At 43.4% G+C, this 21478-nt stretch overlaps 1 protein-coding gene across 3 annotated transcripts in view; it reads left to right on the forward strand.

Annotated features, from left to right (window-relative positions):
- The window catches only part of SNX13 (sorting nexin 13), a 308184-nt gene that overhangs the window by 228618 nt on the left and 58088 nt on the right, over positions 1 to 21478 (forward strand). For all 3 annotated transcript variants that reach the window (XM_033930947.1, XM_033930946.1, XM_033930948.1), the window contains one exon: positions 6919 to 7061. In XM_033930947.1, coding sequence (XP_033786838.1) covers positions 6919 to 7061 — 143 coding nt within the window. The remainder of the gene's footprint in view (positions 1 to 6918; positions 7062 to 21478) is intronic.

Consider the following 21478-nt stretch of genomic DNA (forward strand, 5'->3'; position numbering starts at 1 on the left):
TAGCAGTTAAAAAAATATATACTTTTTGTATAGTATATGGAGCCTGGCTACTGGTCATCTGCTGTCCTAGCACTCTCTTGCATTCAAGCACTACTCAAAAAGAAAAAAAAAAACATCATAAAACACTTTTCACAAACACATATTCTGTGCTGATTAATCTGGGTTATTCAAAATCCATAGGAATGTTTTCTGATTCACCTCTCTCAGGCTGTCTATCCCACCTTCCTATTTCTTCCTCTGGCTCTTGTATCACCATAGGTTCTGTCTTTTCATAAACTTCCAGCACTGCTTTTCTCCTCTCTTGGGCATTTTTCCCTCTGGCTCCTTCTTTCTCTGCCTATTCCCCATCCACTTCCATGGATTTCTCCTCTGCTATTGGTGGATTCTGTCACTATTCATTTTGTTCCTAAAGGAGATTGGCTCAGCTTCACCCTCGAGATTGGTCAGACTTCACAGGCAAGGAATTTTGTTCACTCCTTTTACTACTAGACCTAGGTCTGCCTTTCTCTTGGGTTTTCCAGGGTCCTAGAGTCTCTCTGGTAAAAACTGTATTGTCTTTATATACTTTTGTGACTCTGAGCAACAATCCCCACTGAGATCTTCCTTTTATTGCTTGAAAGGAGTTTGCTTTCGAGGATGGGGGATAATCCAATACTTCTCTCCCCCTTCTCTACCTAGGGACTTCTTCCTCAGCTCTTTCCTTCCTGGGAGATGGGATCACTGGCTCACAATGCTTATTATTTGTTAAATACAAAGCACTAAACTAAATCTAATCTCTAATGATCTAAAACATTTACAAACATATAGATTTCTAACAAAACAATTACAATGCAAATCAACAAGTTAGTAATTATAGAATCCTCTTTTCCATCTTAACTCCACTTAAAATGAATTTCTCATACAATCCCACTCTACTCCTGAACAAGTGGGTAGTCGATTCCATCTCATGAGATCTCTTGTAGGAAGCTTCATTTACATATTTTTGACCTACCCCTCTTACTCAGGCCTTCCCTCTGACTTCCAGTTGGTACAAAAGCAGACAGTTATACCTGTATAGGACATAGAAAAGGGAAGATTATAGGGATACTTCCTGGGAAACAAATCTAATCTGTTTATATCATAAAACTATGTAATAATCATGAACAATCAAATAGGTTTCATAAACAGTATAAACCATAAAATCGGAACAATAAGGAGACATAGCCTGCACTAACAGTGTGGGGCACATTAACGAGAGATCCCCAGGGTAAAATGCATGATATCGACTGATGGTTATCTTGGAAAAGCTGGTCAAAGAATCAGAAGTCCAGCTTATTAAGGCAGGCAATCGGTGAGTCAGCAACTCCCAAAGCAGGCTTCAAGAAAAGAGTGTGGATTTACAAGAAAGAAGATTAGCAAAGGTAAGGAATCTAATCTTTCCATCTTGTACAATCCCTCAAAATTAGGGTGAGACTGATGAGCCTGCCTAGGAAGCGATGCCTCGTGTGAAATAAGCCTTTACCGAAAGAGGAGACCACTTTCTGGTTCCAGTATAGGCAGATGAAATAGCCATGCGGATCCATCTGGAAATGGTGGATTTTAAAGCCAATCTGCCCTTACAGGCTGCACCTACCAGCATGGTGATCGTGGAGACATGAAATTTGTTCTTGACCTCCAAGTACCTCAGCCAAAGCCTGTGCACATCCAAAGATTTCAATACCTTGTCATGTTTGCTGAAACCTGAGAGTGTAAAGGCTGGCAACCGCACCTCCTGGTTGATGTGGAACCTAGAGACAACCTTCGGAAGAAAGGAGAAGATAGTGTGCAGGATCATGCTGGATTGCATAATCCGAAGAAAGGGATCTCTGCAGGACAAAGCCTGAAGTTCAGAAACTCTGCAGGCTGACGCAATAGCCACCAAGAATACCGTCTTGACAGTGAGATCCATCAAAGAAGCCCAGTCCAGCGGTTCATAGGGCAAGCTTGCAAGTGACCTGAGAACTATATGGAGATTTCAAGTCTGAAACAGCTGACACAACAGAGGGCAGAGCTGCAAAGTACCCACTCAAAAACCTGACCACATTGGATGAGTGGCTAGAGAGCACCCAAGGGGCTTAGGACTGAAGCAGGAAAGCTCGGCTATATGAACTCTCGGCTATATGAACTCTCTGAAAGGCCCTTTTCCAGGCCACCTTGAAGGAAGGCTAGTATCATCGGGATTGATGCCGAGCTTGAGTCTTCATTCTTCCAAGCGCACCAAGTTTGAAAACACCTCCAAGCCTTTGCATACGCTTCAGTGGTCGACTTTTACTTGCTGCTCAAAATGGTAGCTATCACTCCTGTCAAGTAGCCTCTGCATACTAAGACTGTGTGCTCAAGAGCTATTCTGTAAGACCAAAGCGATCCAGATCCTGCAAGGCTTCGGGATCCTGCATGAGAACGTGTGAGTGACAGGGAAGCTTGGGATCCTGATCCAGCTGCAGACAAACCAGGTCAGCTTACCACAGGCTCCTCGGCCAGTCGAGCACCACAAGAATCATCCAACCTCACTGTGTCTTGATTCTTCTCAGAAGACAGCCTATCATGGGCTCTGGAGGAAAGACATAGAGAAGGCCCATCCTTCCCCTCTTCCCCCCCCCCCCATGACCATGGCTGCACCATAGCATCCAATCCTTTGCTTCTGGGATCACGATGGCAGTTGAAGAAACAACGCCAACGCCATCAGGTTAAACATCGGGCATCCTCATCTCTATTATACATTGGAAGGCTCTCTGGGAAATGGGACCATTCCCCTGGATCCGGAGTTTGACAGCTCAGGTAATTCGCTTGCACATTATCCACTCCTGCGCCACTGAAAGCGCCAGAAGATGTTTTTCTACCCAGTGATAAAACAGTTGAGCCTCCTGTTGCAGAGGCACGATCCTGGTGCCCCCTTGATGATTGACATAGGCTACTGCTATAGCATTTTCCGAGAAGACATTAACTGCCTTGTTCTTTAGTGTGCTCTCGAAGTGTAGGAGAGCCAGCCAGATCACTCAAAGCTCCAGGCGATTAATTGACCACTTTCTCATGGAAAGGGACCAATGTTCTGGACTGGACTATCCATGTAAAGCACCCTCCAACCATAAAGACTGGCTCAAGATCACCCAGATGGAGATCCAGAGAAAAACTCTTCTGGATAGAAGAGCATTTTCAACCACCAGACTAGACTGCACTGAGCCTCCATCATCCAAGCCAGCCACATGTGCAGCAGATCCCTCTGTGCACTTTATCTGGAGATAAGCGTGTCCTAAAGTGGGCGCAAGTGAGCCCTTTGCACAGAGAACTACACTATAGTTGTGACCATCAACCCCAGAACCTGAAGGTATTGCCAGGCTGTTTGGGCTTGAGTGTCCAGAAAGGCATCTAAGTTTATTAAAAATTTGATATACCGCCTAATCAGGCTTCAAGGCAGTGTACAATAAAAGGAATTACATGTATTAACAGGCAAAGCTGCTCCTGGTGCGACTCGGGAAGGAACACCTTGTTCATTCCCGTGATGAGACGGATCCCCAGGGATACTAGGTCTTGAGCTAACTCTTCTGAAAGTTGACCACCCAGCCTAGATTCTGCAGCAACTGGATGACCTGGTGCACTGCTTGGCATCCTTTGGACTATGACTGAGCCCTAATGAGCCAATCGTCCAGATATGGATGGACTTGGATCCTGAGTTTTCGTAGGTGTGCTGCCACAACTACCATGACCTTGGTAAACATTTCAGGCTCTGTCACCAGCCTGAAGAGCAAGGCTGCAAACTGGAAGTATTGTTACAAGATGTGGAATCTTAAGTATTTCCTGTGCTCCGGAAAATGGGAATATGAAGGTAGGCCTCCATCAAATCCAGAGAGGCCAGAAATTCCCCTGGCACTACCAAGGTGATCACTGACCTCACTGTTTCCATTCTGAATCGAGGAATCTTTAGGGCCACATTGACTGCTTTGAGATCCAGAATTGGTCTTCAAGTATCTGCTGGAGCCTGAGTTGCACATTTGAACGGGCTCTATGACCACCATATCCAGCAATCTCTCGACAGTGGCCCTAACTTTGGCCACTTTGTCTGGTTTCCCTGCTGGAGAATCCAGAAAAAAGTCTGGAATAGGCCAATAAAACTCAAAATTGTACCCTTCTCGCAGAATGTCCAGCACCCAGCGATCTGGTTATGTCCGTCCACTCCTCTAGGAGTGCCAAGAGCCTCACTCTGATCTGCAGAGGGTTGGTTGAGGGCCTAGCATCATAACTGCTTCTTTGGGGCAGAGTAGAGCGGGCTGCCGAAGACTGCAGTCACAAAGTTCCACCAGACTATTGTTTGGTGCTCTTATAAGATTTCTGACCTGAGGGACTTCCAGAGAACTGATGATATTGCCTGGAGGGATGAAAACTAGAATGTCCTTGTCCCCTAGAAGACCGAGGACAGGTTTATGGTCCTGCACACTAGCCATAAGATCATCCAGACCCTTATCGAATAATAATTGCCCATTAAAGGGCAGTTTACTAAGGATTGCCTTGGATGAAGAATCACCAGGCCTCTGTCTGAAACACAACATCAAGCACTTGGAGATAGAGTAAGCCAGCAACTTGCTCACCACTCTGAATAAGTCATATAGGGCTTCAGCCACATAATCCACTCCAGGATTCAGGATCATGATTCAGCTTGGAGTGACAGGCTCTAGTGACAAAGGATTCCGCTGCGGCCGCTTTCAAATTCAAGACCATGGACTCAAAAAACATTTTTAGCACAAAATCGATCTTGCAGTCTTGTGTGTCCTTCAATATCATACCAAAGTGTGCTTGGTAACCCGCACCACCAAGGGAGTCCACCTTTGGAGAAACAAAATGCTGATTAAAGATCTCTGCCATCGGATATAGCTTGGACATGGCCTTGGCTACTCTCAGAAGACCCAGTAAGCCATGTGCATCTTTGCAATGTTCAGATGATCAGCAAAAGAGGAAGACTGCGGCTTCATGCTACTCGTAAGAGAGCACTGCGCTTTTGAGGACTGACTAGCCTCCAATTTTAATTCCTGAAGGGATTCTGAAATAACGCGGAAGGTTTAAATAGTCTCCATACAGTGGGGTCCTCCCCAAGATCCGGAGCATTTCCCAGATCTTAGTCTGGGAAATGCTCATGCAGCCAAATCATCCACAGTGGAAGTGTCTGTCTGAGAAAGTAAAGGCATGAGGACATCATCTGGATCATCTGAGTCAGCAGTTGGTGGATTCACCTGACCCTGCTTCTGGGGACCTGTGTCCCTGGAAGAGACGCCATGATAGCAGATTTGGCAAATTTTTATTGACTAGATAAGCCTGAAACAACATATTAATAAATTCTGGGGTGAAAACCTTGACCTTGAGTGTCAGCCACCTCCTCTGAACCCTTCTTGGAGCTCTTGGAGGTTTTGTGGGCTTTAGGCATGGAATCTCAGCTGCATTTTCACAGGGACACAATTGCACTGCCCTGACCCAATTTACTGAGTGTTAGAAACCCCCCCCAGGGGCAGGGGAGCTAAGGCTGATACCACCTTTCCTACCTCATGCGTCGCATTGCACATGGAACACGGATGTTCGCCTAACAGTCATCCACCACAAACGAGGCATGAGTCTGAGGTATCCTGCCCTGAGGAGTCCATCTGACCTGTTATCTTGCAAAAATGAATTGTTTTGAGGCAGATAAATGCTTTTATTTCAAATTGGGAAAATCCAAGATGGCCACCGCAGGAGCAATTTTGAGAATAAAACTGCCTGGGAAATCAAATCAATAAAACAGCGATGTTAGGATTGGGGGGGGGGGGGCTGGGCTAACGCCCATACCTCTTAAAACCCAAATCTAGAGATCCCCCCCAAATCAATCTCACAGGCTGTAAGCCTGTTACTCACTGTTCTATGCTGTGTACTTGGGAGCTGCAAGATGGAAGCTGAAAACAGTTTACAAGGAGATCATCTGCCTCAAGAATCCTTGTAACCTGGATTTCCAGTCTTCTGACTGCCTCTCAGGCCCAACACCTCAGCAGACCTACACCCCACCTGGAAATGCCACACACACAAAGGGGTAGAGGAACTAAGTTGGCCCCGATCCTGGACACACCACCATGGAGCCACACAGCCTACTCTTCAACCCACTGGTGGATGAACCTGGAGTGAGCAATGCTCCCAAGGGAACAGTCCCTGAGCCCTATCTTTGAATTCAGACAGTCTAGGTAGGTGCAAAGTAGCTAACCCAACAGACTTTGCCAGTAATGTCTACAATCTCCCACAGCCAGAGCTGTCCCTGTAGGGAACCTCTACAGCACAAAAACATAAATCCATGAAAATACTGAAGTTACAGAAAAAAATAATCATGAGCAGAAAAGACTAGCTCCTACTGTCTTGCTTTTAGGAAGACAACTAGAAGTCAGGGGGCAGTTCTGAGGTAAGAGGGAAAGATTAAAAATATGTAAATGAAGCTTCCTACAAGAGATCTCGTAAGATGGGATTGACTACCCACTTGTTCAGGAACAGAGTGTGAATTTACAAGAAAGAAGATTAGCAAAGGTAGGCACCTAATCTTTCCTTGGCTTTCAGTCACCTCCCCCTTATTGCTTCCACCAGTTTATTTAATCAGTCCTAAAATATGCTGATATATCTTACAAGCACATATTGCCTTTGTCATAGTTTGATGACTTAACAATATTCAATTAAATATTTCAAGTATACAGATAGCAAGCTTAGGCCATGAAATTCAAGGAGAAAACTGTATGTGTGTGTGCACATCTTTTGCTGACATATCCATTGTTCCCCAAACTCTGTCATTTAGGATTTGCCATTTTATATTTTCATGTCCTTCCCTTCCTTCCTCCTTTGTATGCTTTACTTTGTTTTTAAAATTGCTAGTCCATTCTGATTATGACCCATCTACTATGGCAGGGGTATGTAATGATCATGGCAAGACCTATGCATTATATGCGATCACTGTACATCGTCGAAACTTAGATGGCATTGAAGACATTTGGAAAACATATCGTCGCTACAGTGACTTCCATGACTTCCACATGAGGATCACTGAACAGGTACAAACTGGTTTCATGGATGTTTTCTTTTTTTATGTTGTGTTTAATATTTTGAGCAATGTATTTGTTTTTGCTAAAGACAAACATAAGATGTATGTTGCAAGTAATATTTTCCCCACCCCCATGGGAAAGTTACAAGTTACTGTATATGTAACTCAGCAGAGCATCATTTTTCTGCAATTGCACTCCCAATGTTTTGATACTGAGACATAGAAAGGGATGCTGCAAAGTGGTCAGCCCAACCAACCAACTTCCTAAATTTTGAGCGTTATTTGGCACTGTAACTGAAAAGTGTTATCTTATTTCGTTAAGTACAAATTTTGCAGAAACAAAATTCTATGCTTTGACATTGTTTCAGATCGCTGACTGAACCATATTCCCATTATTCTCAGTTGAGCGGCAAACTTTTTAGCATCCCATCATATCTGTTAAATTGTAGCAATAATAGGACATTTTGCTTTCTTCTGTATGATTTTAGCTTTGTTTTGCCACAAAATTTATGGGGAAACCCATTTTCTCCATGTCTTAACATTAAAAAAATCAAATTTACTTCCTTGAATTTGTTTTGTAGTCCTGTTCTCATTTATTTATTTATTTTCAGTTAATGCCATGTCTCTCTGAGCTCCAAGGCAAGTTAGTCATATAGCAAACAGCATATATTGTGAACTGGTCACTGCAATCATACTATAAAAACAAAAATGAATAGCACAAAGAAGAAAAAAATTAAAACAGCACTATCCCAGTTTTACTATTTGTCTCCTTAAATAAGCAGGCCTTAACCACTTTTCAAAGCTTTTTTCCAGACAAAAGAGCTAGAGGCAGAGAATTCCAAATTTTAGGAACATAAAAGCAAAGGCCTGATTTGTGGGCCTGGTAATCTGACCTGATTAGGAACAGAGAGTATGAATTATGTTGAATTCAAATTATTGCTGAAACATAAGGAATTAGCAACCTTATTGACAGTTTGTGATCTTTGGCAAGTCACATCACCCTACGTTTCCTCAACTACATCTTAGATTGCAAGTCAAATTGAGCAGAGAAATAACTTATTACCTATTTAAAACTTTTTTATGTTCAGATACTTTTAATACAACACCCTAATTTCTTTGAGAACTTACATCTCCTACTAGTAGTCTCTCACACTAAAATATGACAGCCTAAGAAAAGATCTCCTTCCCCTCTTCCTCACCCCCTCCATTTCTTTCCTAACAGATAATGGAATTCTTATCCTGTTTACCCTCTATTCATCCCCTTTTTCACATATAATTAATTTCTTCATTCCCCTCTTTACTTTGATATAAATGTAAACCGCTGTAGTGTAATGTGCAATGCAGAAATTATCTTAGACTTGTACCTAGGGGAAACAGAACCTACAATTCCCTGCAGTTCTTGTTGCTGCCTTATTGGAAATAAACAATGCAGGAGTATGAATGAATCCTTTTATTAGAAGAATAAACAAATCTTAGAAAATGGCAAGCAGTACAAAAAATATTCTAATGATTATGCATATATGTATAAATGTATATCAGCACACATTTGGTATGTAAATATATATAAACAATTGGTAAATCTCATTACATATTACCTGAGAAAATCATAAAGCAGCAACAAAATATATCTTAGGCAAATTATAACAGTCCCTTTATAACCAACCCTTTGCAAGCCAAAGAATTGCAATCTAACCCCAAGAACTGTTGTAATCTCTCAACTTTATTCAACTGATGTCAGCAACAGCCAGTGGAAAGGATTTCTCTTCAGGGTTAGAAGCTCCAGCTAGCCCCACAGTTCAGGTTGGTAAGATCCAGAATCCCAGCACTGCCTTAGTGAAAAGTATTTCAGACAGATAAAAGCCACAGAGCACTCAGGGCTGAATTCTTAAAACTCGCCGGTAAAATCTGGAGGAACCAGACTTTTGAGAGAGAAAGTGTAAGGGTGCTAAAAGATCAAAAGCAGACTTTAAAGTCTTATTCCAGATGATAATTTGATCAGAAAGAGAAAGAATGGAAAAATTATCTGGAAAAGCACCACCATGTTTAAAAAAAATCTTCATGAGTAAGTGATTTTGTATTTCTGACCAGTTTAGCTGAAGAAGAGTTAACTGAGGAAGACAAAGAATTTGAACTAGTGACTGAAAATTGCAAAAGCACATGGCCAGACCAAGGACTAGAAGAAATACTTGAAATAGAGAGTATTGAAACAATAGATTTAGAAGACACAACAATATCAAGAGTTTGACCTGCCACATGAGTCAGTTCACACACCAATTGTTGGAGAGATGAGTCCTGAAGAAAAGGTGAGAAATCCCAAACAAGAGGGTCAACAAGCTTATCTTGTTGAATATTTAGTTACCAAGAATAAGAAGTGGAGAAAATGAAATAAGATAAAAATGTATTAGCTCCTGAAGAGTCAGGGAGAAAGGGGAAGAGACTTGTAATACTAAATACTCCAGAGCAGTAGAATAGGTATTGTTTTTTCATCTGAGCAGTAATTTTAGTAGAGATCAAGACTGCTAGATCGCCCCCTTTCCAACACTCTTGATAGCAGCAGGTGGACCATGATTGGTGCAAATAGGCCTCATCACCATGTGATAGCCAAGTCTCCACTAAAATGAAAATGTCAGAGTGATCTTGTTCCACAAACGCATTAATCAAATGCGTTTTGGAGTGAAGAGAGCGGACATTTAAAGTTGCAAACTTTAACTTTGTTAATTTAATGACTGGAAACACTCGATTATTTATCCCATTTCAAAAAATCATAAAATCAGTGCTGGAGATTGTTCAAATTATAGACCTATAGCCAATATTCCATTCTTATCTAAATTAACTGAGAAGGTGGTGTATAACCAGATCTCTGACTTCATCGAAAAAACTAACATTCTTCACCCTAATCAGACTGGCTTCAGGCAATACCATTCCACTGAGCATTCCTTAATCGGCATGACCACCTCCATCCATTACTTTTTGGATCATCACCAATCCGTTCTTCTAGTCTCTCTAGACCTCTCGGCGGCTTTTGACACGATCGATCATGATTTATTATTATATAGGCTTCTATCAATAGGCATCACAGATCAAGTCTTATCTTGGTTCCAATCTTATTTTTCGAATCGTTCTTCAGCCGTCTTCTTCAACAATACAATTTCTGATACTTTCTCTACAACACACGGTGTTCCTCAAGGTTCTATATTATCTCCACTCTTATTTAATATATTTCTAGCACCTCTGCTGACTTTATGTCAATCAATCGGCTTTAATACATTCGCTTATGCCGACGACATACAACTTCTGCATCCCATAGACACTAATAACTCTTCTGACATAACTTTAATTAATACAAAACTCGAAAAAATCCACCACTGGTTAAACAATAACCGACTTGCATTAAACATCAATAAATCCAATGTATTGCTCTTTCCCTGGAAAGATAATCCTAAACTTATCCTACCAATCTCTATTAATGGGCTTCCTTTACAAGTTGTACAAAAAACCAAAATACTCGGAGTAATTCTGGATTACAAACTCTCCTTTCATGACCACATTAGTAGCGTCATTAAGTCCTCATTCTTTAGACTTAGACAAATACGTTCTATCTCACAGTTATTCAATACCGACTCTCTGAAAATTCTCATTCATTCTCTCGTTATCTCGAAATTAGATTACTGTAACGCTTTGTTTAAGGGAATAGCGCAAAAAGAAATCAAACGCCTACAGATTATACAAAACACAGCCATTAGGCTTATTTCAAAAGCTAAAAAATTCGATCATATAACTCCTCTTCTTAAGGAAGCCCATTGGCTTCCAGTGGCCCACAGAATAATATACAAACTTTGCTTACTCACATTTAAATCTCTTCTATTCAAAACTCCGGCTTTTATTCATAAATTATTAATCCCTTACTCCTCTAATAGAACTTTAAGATCAGATGAACAGCATTTATTAACGATCCCCTCGCTAAAAATAATAAATACGCGCCGGCAGTATATTTTTTCAGTCACAGCTCCCCAAACCTGGAATTCTCTCCCCAGTTATCTACGAGAAGAAATCAATTTAGAAAAATTCAAAAGTAAACTGAAAACTTTCCTTTTTAACGATGCCTTTGCAATTTAACACTATTGGTTTCTTTTAATAATATTTTACAAGTCTTGGAACTAATCTTTTCTTCTCTCCTCAACCTTTATTCAATTATCTCTATTCTTATCCCTTCCATATGTGTTTTCCATTTTTGTCTCCCACTCTGCTTTAATATATTGTAATTTCTTCCCCTACCTATCCCTTCGTTTCCAGTTCGTGTCGCAATTGTCTGTGTCTCGTTAGTCTTTATCTATTTTAAATTTCTTTTTATTGTAATTTTAATCACGTGTAAATCGCTTTGAATAATGACAAAGCGATTAATCAAATATATATTAAACTTGAACTTGAAACTTGAAAATAAAGGTTTGGCCACAGTCAATGGGGCCAAAGGAACTGAAGTTAAAGTCCTTGCCCAAGAAGTAGAGAGATACTTAGGACCTGAAGACAAAAATTTGCGGCCCCATATTACTGGGATGTGAGATGATTGATTATCAAGGGCCAAACAAGAATAACTCAGTATTAAGAGGACCAACAAAATCTGGAGTCATAGAGAAGACGCACAAAGGAACACACAAAGGAGAACATGCTCCTTGTTTGCGTTCCTGCTCTCCCTGCCCCAATTAACTGAGCCGCAGGTTTCCCCGAGTCCTGCTGGCTCAGCTTATTGATTGGCAGAAATTGCAACAGAAAGAAAAGTCCCCTGTTATTCACTACTGCCCAGCCACCCTGACGTCTCCCCCCTCCCCCTGACAACCTGTACAAGATCGGCAGGAGGGGTGCTCACTCCCTCCTGCCTGGGTAACCACTGCCTGGCACACCCGTGTCTTGGCAGCAGGGATGCCTACTTCTTCCTGCCCCTTCGACAAACTGCCTCTCCACCATGTACCCTTAAATTGAAGGACAACAGGAGGGATGCCCACTCCCTCATGCTGCCGGGGTCCCCACCCCCGTACCTTGAAATTGAAGGACGGCTGGAAGGATGCCCACTCCCTCCGGCTGACAGGCCTGCCTTTTTAAATAGCAGGCCTTCCCCTTCCTAGTGCATCCCAGGTTGCACTGGGAAGGAAAAAGCCCACTAGAGGGAGTGGGCATCCCTATGGCCGTCCTTCGGGAAGAAGCATCAGCGGCAGGAGGGAGTGGGTATCCAAGTTTTTAAATTTATTTTATATTTGATATACCGCATTGGTAGAACATCTATGCCAGCCTTCAGTGGCTTCACCCATGTCTTTCTCAACAACAGACTAAGGACTTTTCCTCCAGGAAATTATCCAAACCTTTCTTAAAACTAGCTATACTATCCGTTCTTACCACAACCTTTGGCAATGCGTTCAGAGCTTAACTATTCTCTGAGTGAAGAAATATTTCCTCCTATTGGTTTTAAAAGTATTTCTCTGTAGCTTCAAGTGTCCCCTAGTCTTTGTAATTTTTGACAGAGTGAAAAATTGATCCACTCCACTTGTACCCATTATACTCCATTCAGGATTTTGTAGACTTCAATAATATCTCCCCTCAGCCGTCTCTTTTCCAAGCTGAAGAGCCCTAACCGTTTTAGTCTTTCCTCAAATGAAAGGAGTTCCATCCCCTTTATCATCTTGGTCGCTCTTCTTTGAACCTTTTATAGCGTCGCTATATCTTTCTTGAGATAAGGAGACCAAAATTGAATACAGTACTCCAGGTGAGGTCGCACCATGGAGCGATACAGAAGTATTATAACATTCTTAGTCTTGTTAACCATTCCTTTTTTAATAATTCCTAGCATCCTGTTTGCTTTTTTGGCCGCCACCGCACATTGCGTGTAAGAACATTAGAACATAAGGTTTCATCATATTGTCTACAATGGCACCCAGATCCTTTTCTTGGGCACCAAGGTGGACCCTAGCATCTGGTAATTGTGATTTGGGTTATTCTTCCCAATGTGCATCACTTTGCATTTGTCCACATTAAATTTCATCTGCCACTTAGACACTCAGTCCTCCAATTTCCTAAGGTCTGCCTGCAAATTTTAACAATCTGCATATGTTTTAACAACTTGGAAACTGGAATTGAACAGTTTAGTGTCATCTTCAAATTTAATCACCTTACTCGTTATTCCAATTTCCAGATAATTTATAATTAAACTAAATAGCATCGGTCCAGTACAGATCCCTGCGAAACTCCACTATTTACTCTCCTCCATTGAGAAAAATGACCTTTTAACCCTACCCTCTATTTTCTATCTGATAACCAATTCCTAATCCACAACTGGTAGATGACCTTGGCTGTGCACATGCACATCTTGTAAACAAGTCTATAATGCTCCAGGAGAAAAAAGTGGTTCATGGCCTAAGTCAGGCCTCAAGCCTCCAAAAGGTAAAGATGGATACCCCTACACCACTGAGATCATTGGTTCTTACACCTGTCATGGGGGATTCCCAGCCAGTCAGGTTTTCAATATTTCCCTAATGAATAGGCATATGAGAGATTTACATGCCTACTACATATTTTATAGGGAAATCTCGCTCATGCCTATTCATTAGGGATATCTTGAAAACCTGACTGGCTGGGGGTCCTTCAGACCAGGTTTAAAAACCACTATCTTAGATAATTTGAAGGGTGGTATACCAAATCTTAAATAAACTTGAAACTTACCTTGAACTTCGATTTCACACAGTTAAGTAAAAAGTCTAAAATCCAGATCATTACACTAGACCAGGGCTACTAGGTTGTTTAATGCTGGTTTTAAGAGGAATGATTCTGTGAGGATTTATGAAATCTTGGTTTTAAGATGTAACTATTCACTTTAAGATATGTGTATAAGTCATGTTTGTTACTTCTGTAATGCCGCTTAGGAATAGGCGGTTGATAAATGTTTTAAATAATTAAATAAATATAAGCCCTCAGGTAAGTAAATCACTGAATACCTCTACACCACTGGTCTCAAACTTAAACCCTTTGCAGGGCCACATTTTGGATTTGTGGATACTTGGAGGGCCGCAGAACATAAGAATAACCTTACTGGGTGATTCCAATAGTCCATCAAGCCCAGTAGCCCATTCTCACGGTGGCCAATCCAGGTCACTAGTACCTGGCCAAAACCCAAGGTATAGCAATATTCCATGCTAATGATACAGGGCAAGCAGTGGCTTCCCCCATGTCTTTCTCAATAACAGACTATGGACTTTTCCTCCAGGAACTTGTCCATACCTTTCTTAAAACCAGCTATGCTATCCGCTCTTACCACATCCTCTGTCAACGCGTTCCAGAGCTTAACTATTCTCTAAGTGGAAAAAAAATTCTTCCTATTGGAACAGTCTACCTCTGCAGGTGATTGAGGCCAATAGCGTGTCAGATTTTAAGAGAAAATGGGATATTCACGTGGGATCTCTAGGGGAGTAAAGTCAGGGGGGTGGGTCATTGGAATGGGCAGACTTGATGGGCTATGGCCCTTTTTTGCCGTCATATTCTATGTTTCTGTTGGTTTTAAAAGTATTTCCTTGTATCTTCATTGAGTGTCCCCTAGTCTTTGTAATTTTTGACAGAGTGAAAAATCAATCCACTTGTACCCGTTCTACTCCACTCAGGATTTTGTAGACTTCAATCATATCTCCCCTCAGCCATCTCTTTTCCAAGCTGAAGAGCCCTAACCATTTTAGATTTTCCTCATATGAGAGGAGTTCCATCCCCTTTACCATCTTGGTCGCTCTTCTTTGAACCTTTTCTAGCGCCACTATATCTTTCTTGAGATAAAGAGATCAGAATTGAACGCAATACTCCAGTTGAGGTCGCACCATGGAGCGATACAGGGCAGTGGCGTACCTAGGGTATGTGGCACCCGGGGCCCATCATTTTTTGACACCCCCCCCCCCCATCTATATGAAAAATATGATTTTTAGTAACAATCCACATATCGCACAACAAGAGTGTACCTAGGAAAACGCAGCATCTTAAACACTGCAGTGAGCACTAGAACACCAACACATACATTGTAAAACTAAACAAGCCAGATCCCGCACAGTCAATTGATCCTGTACTCAGTGCCAACCGAAAACTATGTTCTTTTCATACACACAGAACAGAGATACACCCTCGCCCAATATGGAATAATCACAAACTAAAAATAGAAATATGTAGACAAAAGTTAAACTGAACCGCCAAGAAACCAGACCCTGAATACAATGCAACACCACAAAAACAGTAACACATGTCCTCTAATACAGTGTAAAATATAAAGACAGTAGATGTAAATTTGAAAAAAACTGATACATAACAATCACCACTTTACAAATTAACAAATAAAAATAAAACAAATAATGAGAAATAAAAAAATAACATTTTATTGGACTAATCCCCATAAGCTCAGTCCCCATCCCTGCAAACCACCTGATTCCATCCACACAAGCCTTGAATTGTTTATATTAAAGTATAAAAAGAAACAATATTCTGTACAATTGTCAATTTATAAATCAGCGTCTTCTCCCCACTCTCTTTCCCATTTCCCTTCAGCATCCTCAGCCCACTCTCTCTCCACTTTCCTTTAGCGCACGCACATAAAAACAAGCAAGTAATTTTATATCATTTTCATTTTATTCATTCATAGAAATTAAAGTCTAGATAATGCCAGTCACATAACAAAACATGATTTTACAAAAATAATTCCCTGCACAGTCAAGCCTGCAAGGATTACTAGATGTCTTTCAGCAGCTCCCCTCCCTCCCTCCCCCTTACTTTTGTGGCCAAGTCAAAATGATCTACCAACAATAAAATTTTAAAAACACAAAGCACGCTGTACGCAGAGAAAATGTTAATTATCATTTATATCATTTATATTCCGCATGTTTTCAAAGAGGTCAAGGCAGATGACTTTATGCAATGTCACCTTAGTAACAACTATACAAAAATAGACAAATATTCCCCCTCCCTTTTTACTAGCGATAGCAGTTTTTAGCGCAGGGAGCTGCGCTGAATACCCCACGCTGCTCTCGACGCTCATAGGCTCCCTGCGCTAAAAAACGCTATTGCGGTTTAGTAAAAGGGGGCCATAGTGCAAAATATAGACAGCAGATATAAATTCTCAAAACGGACACATTTTGATCACTAAGTTGAAAATAAAATCATTTTTCCTACCTTTTTGTCTAGTGATTTCATGAGTCTCTGGTCCTTCTTCTGGTCCTTCTTCTTTCTTCTCCTGGCCCCCTCTTTCTTTCTTTCTCTCTCCCCCTGGCTCCCCTCTTTATTTCTGCCTTTCTTTCTCTCTCCCCCTGGCTCCCCTCTTTATTTCTGCCTTTCTTTCTCTCTCCCCCTGACCCCCCTCTTTATTTCTGCCTTTCTCTCTCCCCTGGCCCCCCTCTTTATTTCTCTCTCCCCCTGGCCCTCCTCTTTCTTTCTGCCTTTCTTTCTCTCCCCCTTGACCCCCTCTTTATTTCTGTCTTTCTTTCTCTCTCCCCCTGGTCCCCCTCTTTCTTTCTGCCTTTCTTTCTCTCTCCCCCTGGCCCCCCTCTTTATTTCTGTCTTTCTTTCTCTCTCCCCCTGGCCTCCCTCTTTATTTTTGCCTTTCTTTCTCTCTCCCCCTAGCCTCCACAAAGCCATGGTGCCAATTTCTCCACTTCCACGATTCTTTCCCTACCCTCACCCCCAAGCCAGCAGCCGATTTCTCCCTGCTCCTTCCCCGATGTCCTGATGTCCTGAACTTCATCGGGCAGCAGCAGCATTCACAATTCACTGCTGTTGCCCACTTCAGGCCTTCCTCTCTGTCGGGTCCTGTCTTCATGAAAACAGGAAGTAGGCAGGACCCGGCAGAGAGGAAGGCCTGAAGCCAGCAACAGCAGCGAATTGTAAAAGCTGCTGCTGCCCGAAGAAGGTAATGGAGCACCGAGGCAGACCGCTTCTCCCCCTCCCAGCCGAACCCCCGCTGATCCTCCTATCTCCCCCCCCCCAGTGAACCTTTCCTACCCTCCAAGCGAGAGCAGCAAACCTCCTTTCAGTAGCGTCGGCTGCTTCTCGGCTTTCTCCTCCCTCTGCCGCATCACTGATGACATCACCAGTGATGTGGCAAAGAGAGGAGAAAGCTGAGAAGCAGTCGACGCTACTGGACGGAGGTTTCCTGCTTTCGCTGGGAGGTCGGAAAGGTTCACTTGAGGGGGGAGAGATAGGAGGGTCAGCGGGGGTTCGGCTGAGAGGGGGGGAAGCGGTCTGCCTTGGTGCTCCAAGGCCTGGCGCCATTACCTTTTTCAGTAATGGCGCCGATGCTGCTTTCGCTGGGAGGGTGGGAGCGCGATAGGGACCGGGCCAGCTGTGCACCCCCCCTAAGGCTGCACCCGGGGCGGATTTCCCCCCCCTTTGTTACGCTACTGATACAGGGGCATTATAACATTCTTTGTCTTGTCAACCATTCCTTTTTTAATAATTCCTAGCATCCTGTTTGCGTTTTTGGCCGTCGCCACACATTGGGCGGAAGGTTTCAATGTATTGTCTACAATGATACCCAGATCCTTTTCTTGGGTGCTAATCCCCAAGGTGGACCCTAACATCCGGTAACTGTGATTCAGGTTATTCTTCCTAATGTGCATCACTTTGCATTTGTCCACATTAAATTTCATCTACCATTTGGATGCCCAGTCTTCCAGTTTCCTAAGGTCCGCCTGCAATTTTTCACAATCCGCATGTATTTTAACAGTTTAGTATTATCTGTAAATTTAATCACCTCACTCGTTCCAATTTCTAGATCATTTATAAATAAGTTAAATAGCACCATCCCAGTACAGACCCCTGCATCACTCCACTGTTTACTCTCCTCTATTGAGAAAAATGACCATTTAACCCTACCCTCTGTTTTCTATCCGATAACTAATTCCTAATCCACAACTGAACTTTGACACCTATCCCATGACACTTTAATTTTCTCAGGAAACTCTCATGAGGAACTTTTTCATGATTTATAAAGTATAAAGAGTTTTACCTCATGCAAAATTGTCATCTCTATATATAAAACCCTAAGCGCGAATGCGCTGTTGAAACATCGTGATTCCTGGCGCCATGAGGTGTGCTTCTGTGGCAGTATTCTACTTGATACCTCACGGCACATGAGGTGGCTGGAGGCGCGTGAACGTGCAGCTCTTTCAATGGCGGTCGGCTTCAGGCGCGTGCGGCTGTGTTTTTCGGTTTGTTTGTCCCCTATTAGTTGCACCTAGAGGACAGGCAGGAGAGTGGCAGTTTTTCAACAGCGGCGTTGTGCTTAGAGGACCGGCAGGAGAGTTGCGGTTGTGGTGGGGGTTTCACAATGGCGGCACCGGCAGTTTGTCCCGTGTTAGTAGCGGCAGGAGAGTGTCCGACAGAGGGCTCCATTTTGAAGCTGTGGCTTTCATTCAACTGCCAATTGGCCAGCTCCTTTGCCAGAGTTATTTTTCAGTTTACAGGTGCCACGGCGGCTCCTCTCACAAGCCACACCTGCGTCAGAGAAGACTTCCGATGCAGGCGGTGATCGTTAGAGGAGCCGCCGCAGCACCTTTAAACTTAAAAATAACTCCGGCAAGGAAGCTGGCCAGACCGCGGGAAGTGTAGGGGGGATGGAGAAATCCTGCTGCTACACAGGAAAATGGAGGGAGAGGGAATGCTGTGGCTGCTGCACAGGGAAGTGGAGGGGAGGGAAAAAAATGCTGCTGCACTGGGAAATAGAGGGGGAGGGAATGCTGGGGCTGCTGCACAGGGAAGGGGGGAAGGAAAAAAATGCTGCTTAACAGCGAAATGGAGGGGGAGGGAATGCTGCGGCTGCTGCACAGGGAAGTGAGGGGGGATGGAAAAAAATGCTGCTGCACAGGGAAATGGAAGGGGAGGGAATGCTGCTTCGGCTTTTGTACAGGGAAGTGGGGGGAGGGATAAAATGCTGCTGCACAGGGAAATGGAGGGGGACGGAATGCTGCTTCGGCTTCTGCACAGGGATGTGTGGGGGGAGGGAAAAAATGCTGCTGCACAGGGAAATGGAGGGAGAGGGAATGCTGCGACTGCTGCACAGGGAGGTAGGGAGGGAGACAGAAAGAAAGGAAGAAAGACACAGGGGCAGGGAGAGAAACAGACAGACAGACAAAGGGGGCCAGGGAGTGAGACAGAAAGAAAGACAGCGGGAGGGAAAGAGACAGAAAGAAAAAGACAGGGTAGGGAGAGAGACAGAAAGAAAGACAGACATATATTCTAGCACCCGTTAATGTAACGGGCTTAAAGACTAGTTTCTTTAATAAGACATTAACTTATTTTTGTGTGGCCCTCACAGTTAAAGTTTAACAACTTTCTTTTCTCAGAACTGATACATTTCAATCACTATATTGAAAATAAAATCATTTTCCCTATCTTTCTAGTCTGATGACTTTATTTTTCTGTTCTTTTAACTATGTTTCCAGGGCCTTCTTGTCCATTGACAGTTTTTCTCCATCTTCACTTTCTGCCTTGCATCCATCTTTGATATTAACTTAGCATTCAATTTTTCCATTTTTCTGCTTTCTTCTCAAAATCTACTTTTCCGTGTCTTACCTTCCCTTCCTATCTCTCTCACCTTCCCTCCCTATTTCCCCTTCCTTCCCTATTTCCATGGTCTGACATCTCTCTCCTCCTCACCACCCCTGGTGTAACATTTCTCTTTCCCTTCCTCCTTTCTGCCCCCTGCAGTCCATCTCCCTTCTAAAAAAATTTATTGGCATACAGGTGGTACCGCTGAGGTCTATAAGTTAAGTAAGACTCTATTGTGATTCCTGGTGATGCCTTGTAACATCTTGAATGTTTTCGCCAAGCTTGAAGCCTATTTTGTTTCGGCTTGCAGAATGTTCAGGATCTGGCAGTGGTCTAGTGATTCATCTTCTAAAACAACATTGAGCCGGTAGCCCTTCAATGGTCAGCTCCTGTTCGGCCAGGGACTGTATGACCTATGGCCAGTATTCAGGATTGTAAACCCAAGGCATTGCCTGGGAGCAGGTCCCACTCTTCTAGAAGTTCTGGGTGTTCTCATTTTCATCACTTCCGACGTTCTTGTCAGTACTTGGGTCCTTCCATGGGACAATGGTCCTTTCTTCTGCAATACCCGCGCTTCAGCGGGTATTGCCGTCAGCAGTCCATGGCATGTCGGCCAGAGGCTTCCACTAAGAAACAGTTCCGATGCCAGGCCAATGTCTGCGCATCGGAGGATGGTTGTCGGCCTGTCTTGTGGAATGGCAGGCCATCACCTCCGACCACTGGGTTCTGGAGTTTCTCAGAGATGGCTACAAATTGGAGTTTCTCTATCCTCTGACTGTGCATTTCCTGGATTTCCCTATGGGCTGCCCCAAGAAGGTGGTTCCACAGTGCGAGATTTGGGCTCTGGGAGATAGCGATATACTTCATAGTTCCAAAGAAAGGATCCGATGATTGGAGATCAGTTCTGGACCTCAAGGTGGTCAATGCAGCAATAAAAGTTCCTCACTTCCATATGAAGACGGTGTGCTCAGTGATAGCATCGGTGGTGCTGGGGGAGTTTCTAGCCTCCCTGGATCTGACTGAGGCGTATCTCCATATTCCCATTTTCCCGGACCACCTGAAGTATATGCGGTTCCATGTTCTGGGGCAATATTTCTAGTCTGTGGCGCTGCCCTTTGGATTGGCGACAGCACCCGGACCTTCACTAAAGTGATGGTGGTGGTGGCGGCACATCTCTGCAACTGGGATGTCCTGGTTCACTCGTATCTGGACGACTGGTTGATCAGAGCTCCCTCTCTGTCCGAGGGGCATCAGGCTGTCCATCAGGTGGTACAGTTGCTGCAACATCTGGGCTGGGTGATCAACTTCTGGAAGAGTCACCTCAAGCCCACCCAGGATTTGGAGTACCTGGAAGTTCAATTTCACATTAGTCAAACAAAGTGTTTCTGCTCGTGTCCTATCAGCAGAAGCTACAACAGGTTATCAGAGACCTTCTGGCCACTCCGGTCCCGATGTAGTCTCTTGGGCCAGAGCCCATCTGCTACAGGATATTCTGCTTTTGTGCTTGAATTCACAGCGGGACCCATTACATGCACCCCTGCCCTGGACAACAGTGTGCAGCAGTCTAACATGGTGGTCGTGTACTCTCTCGCTGTCCATTCTGGATCTCGAAGTAGGTGATTTTGTTGACAGATGTGAGTCTCAAAGGCTGGGGAGCAGTGTGCATGACTGTACCTGTTCAGGGCCGGTGGGCGCCTTCAGAGCACAAGTGGTCAATTAATCGTCTGGAACTGCAGGCGATTCAGCTTGCCCTTCTTCACTTCAAGTGTCGTGTCTGTCACTGAGCTGTCCAGGTATTCTCAGACAATGCCACAGCAGTGGCTTATGTCAATCGTCAGGGTGGCACGAAGAATCCCTCTTTGAGTGTTGAGG

The sequence above is a fragment of the Geotrypetes seraphini genome, chromosome 2 (genome assembly GCF_902459505.1).
Source record: "Geotrypetes seraphini chromosome 2, aGeoSer1.1, whole genome shotgun sequence".
NCBI classification, from domain to species: Eukaryota; Metazoa; Chordata; class Amphibia; order Gymnophiona; family Dermophiidae; genus Geotrypetes; species Geotrypetes seraphini.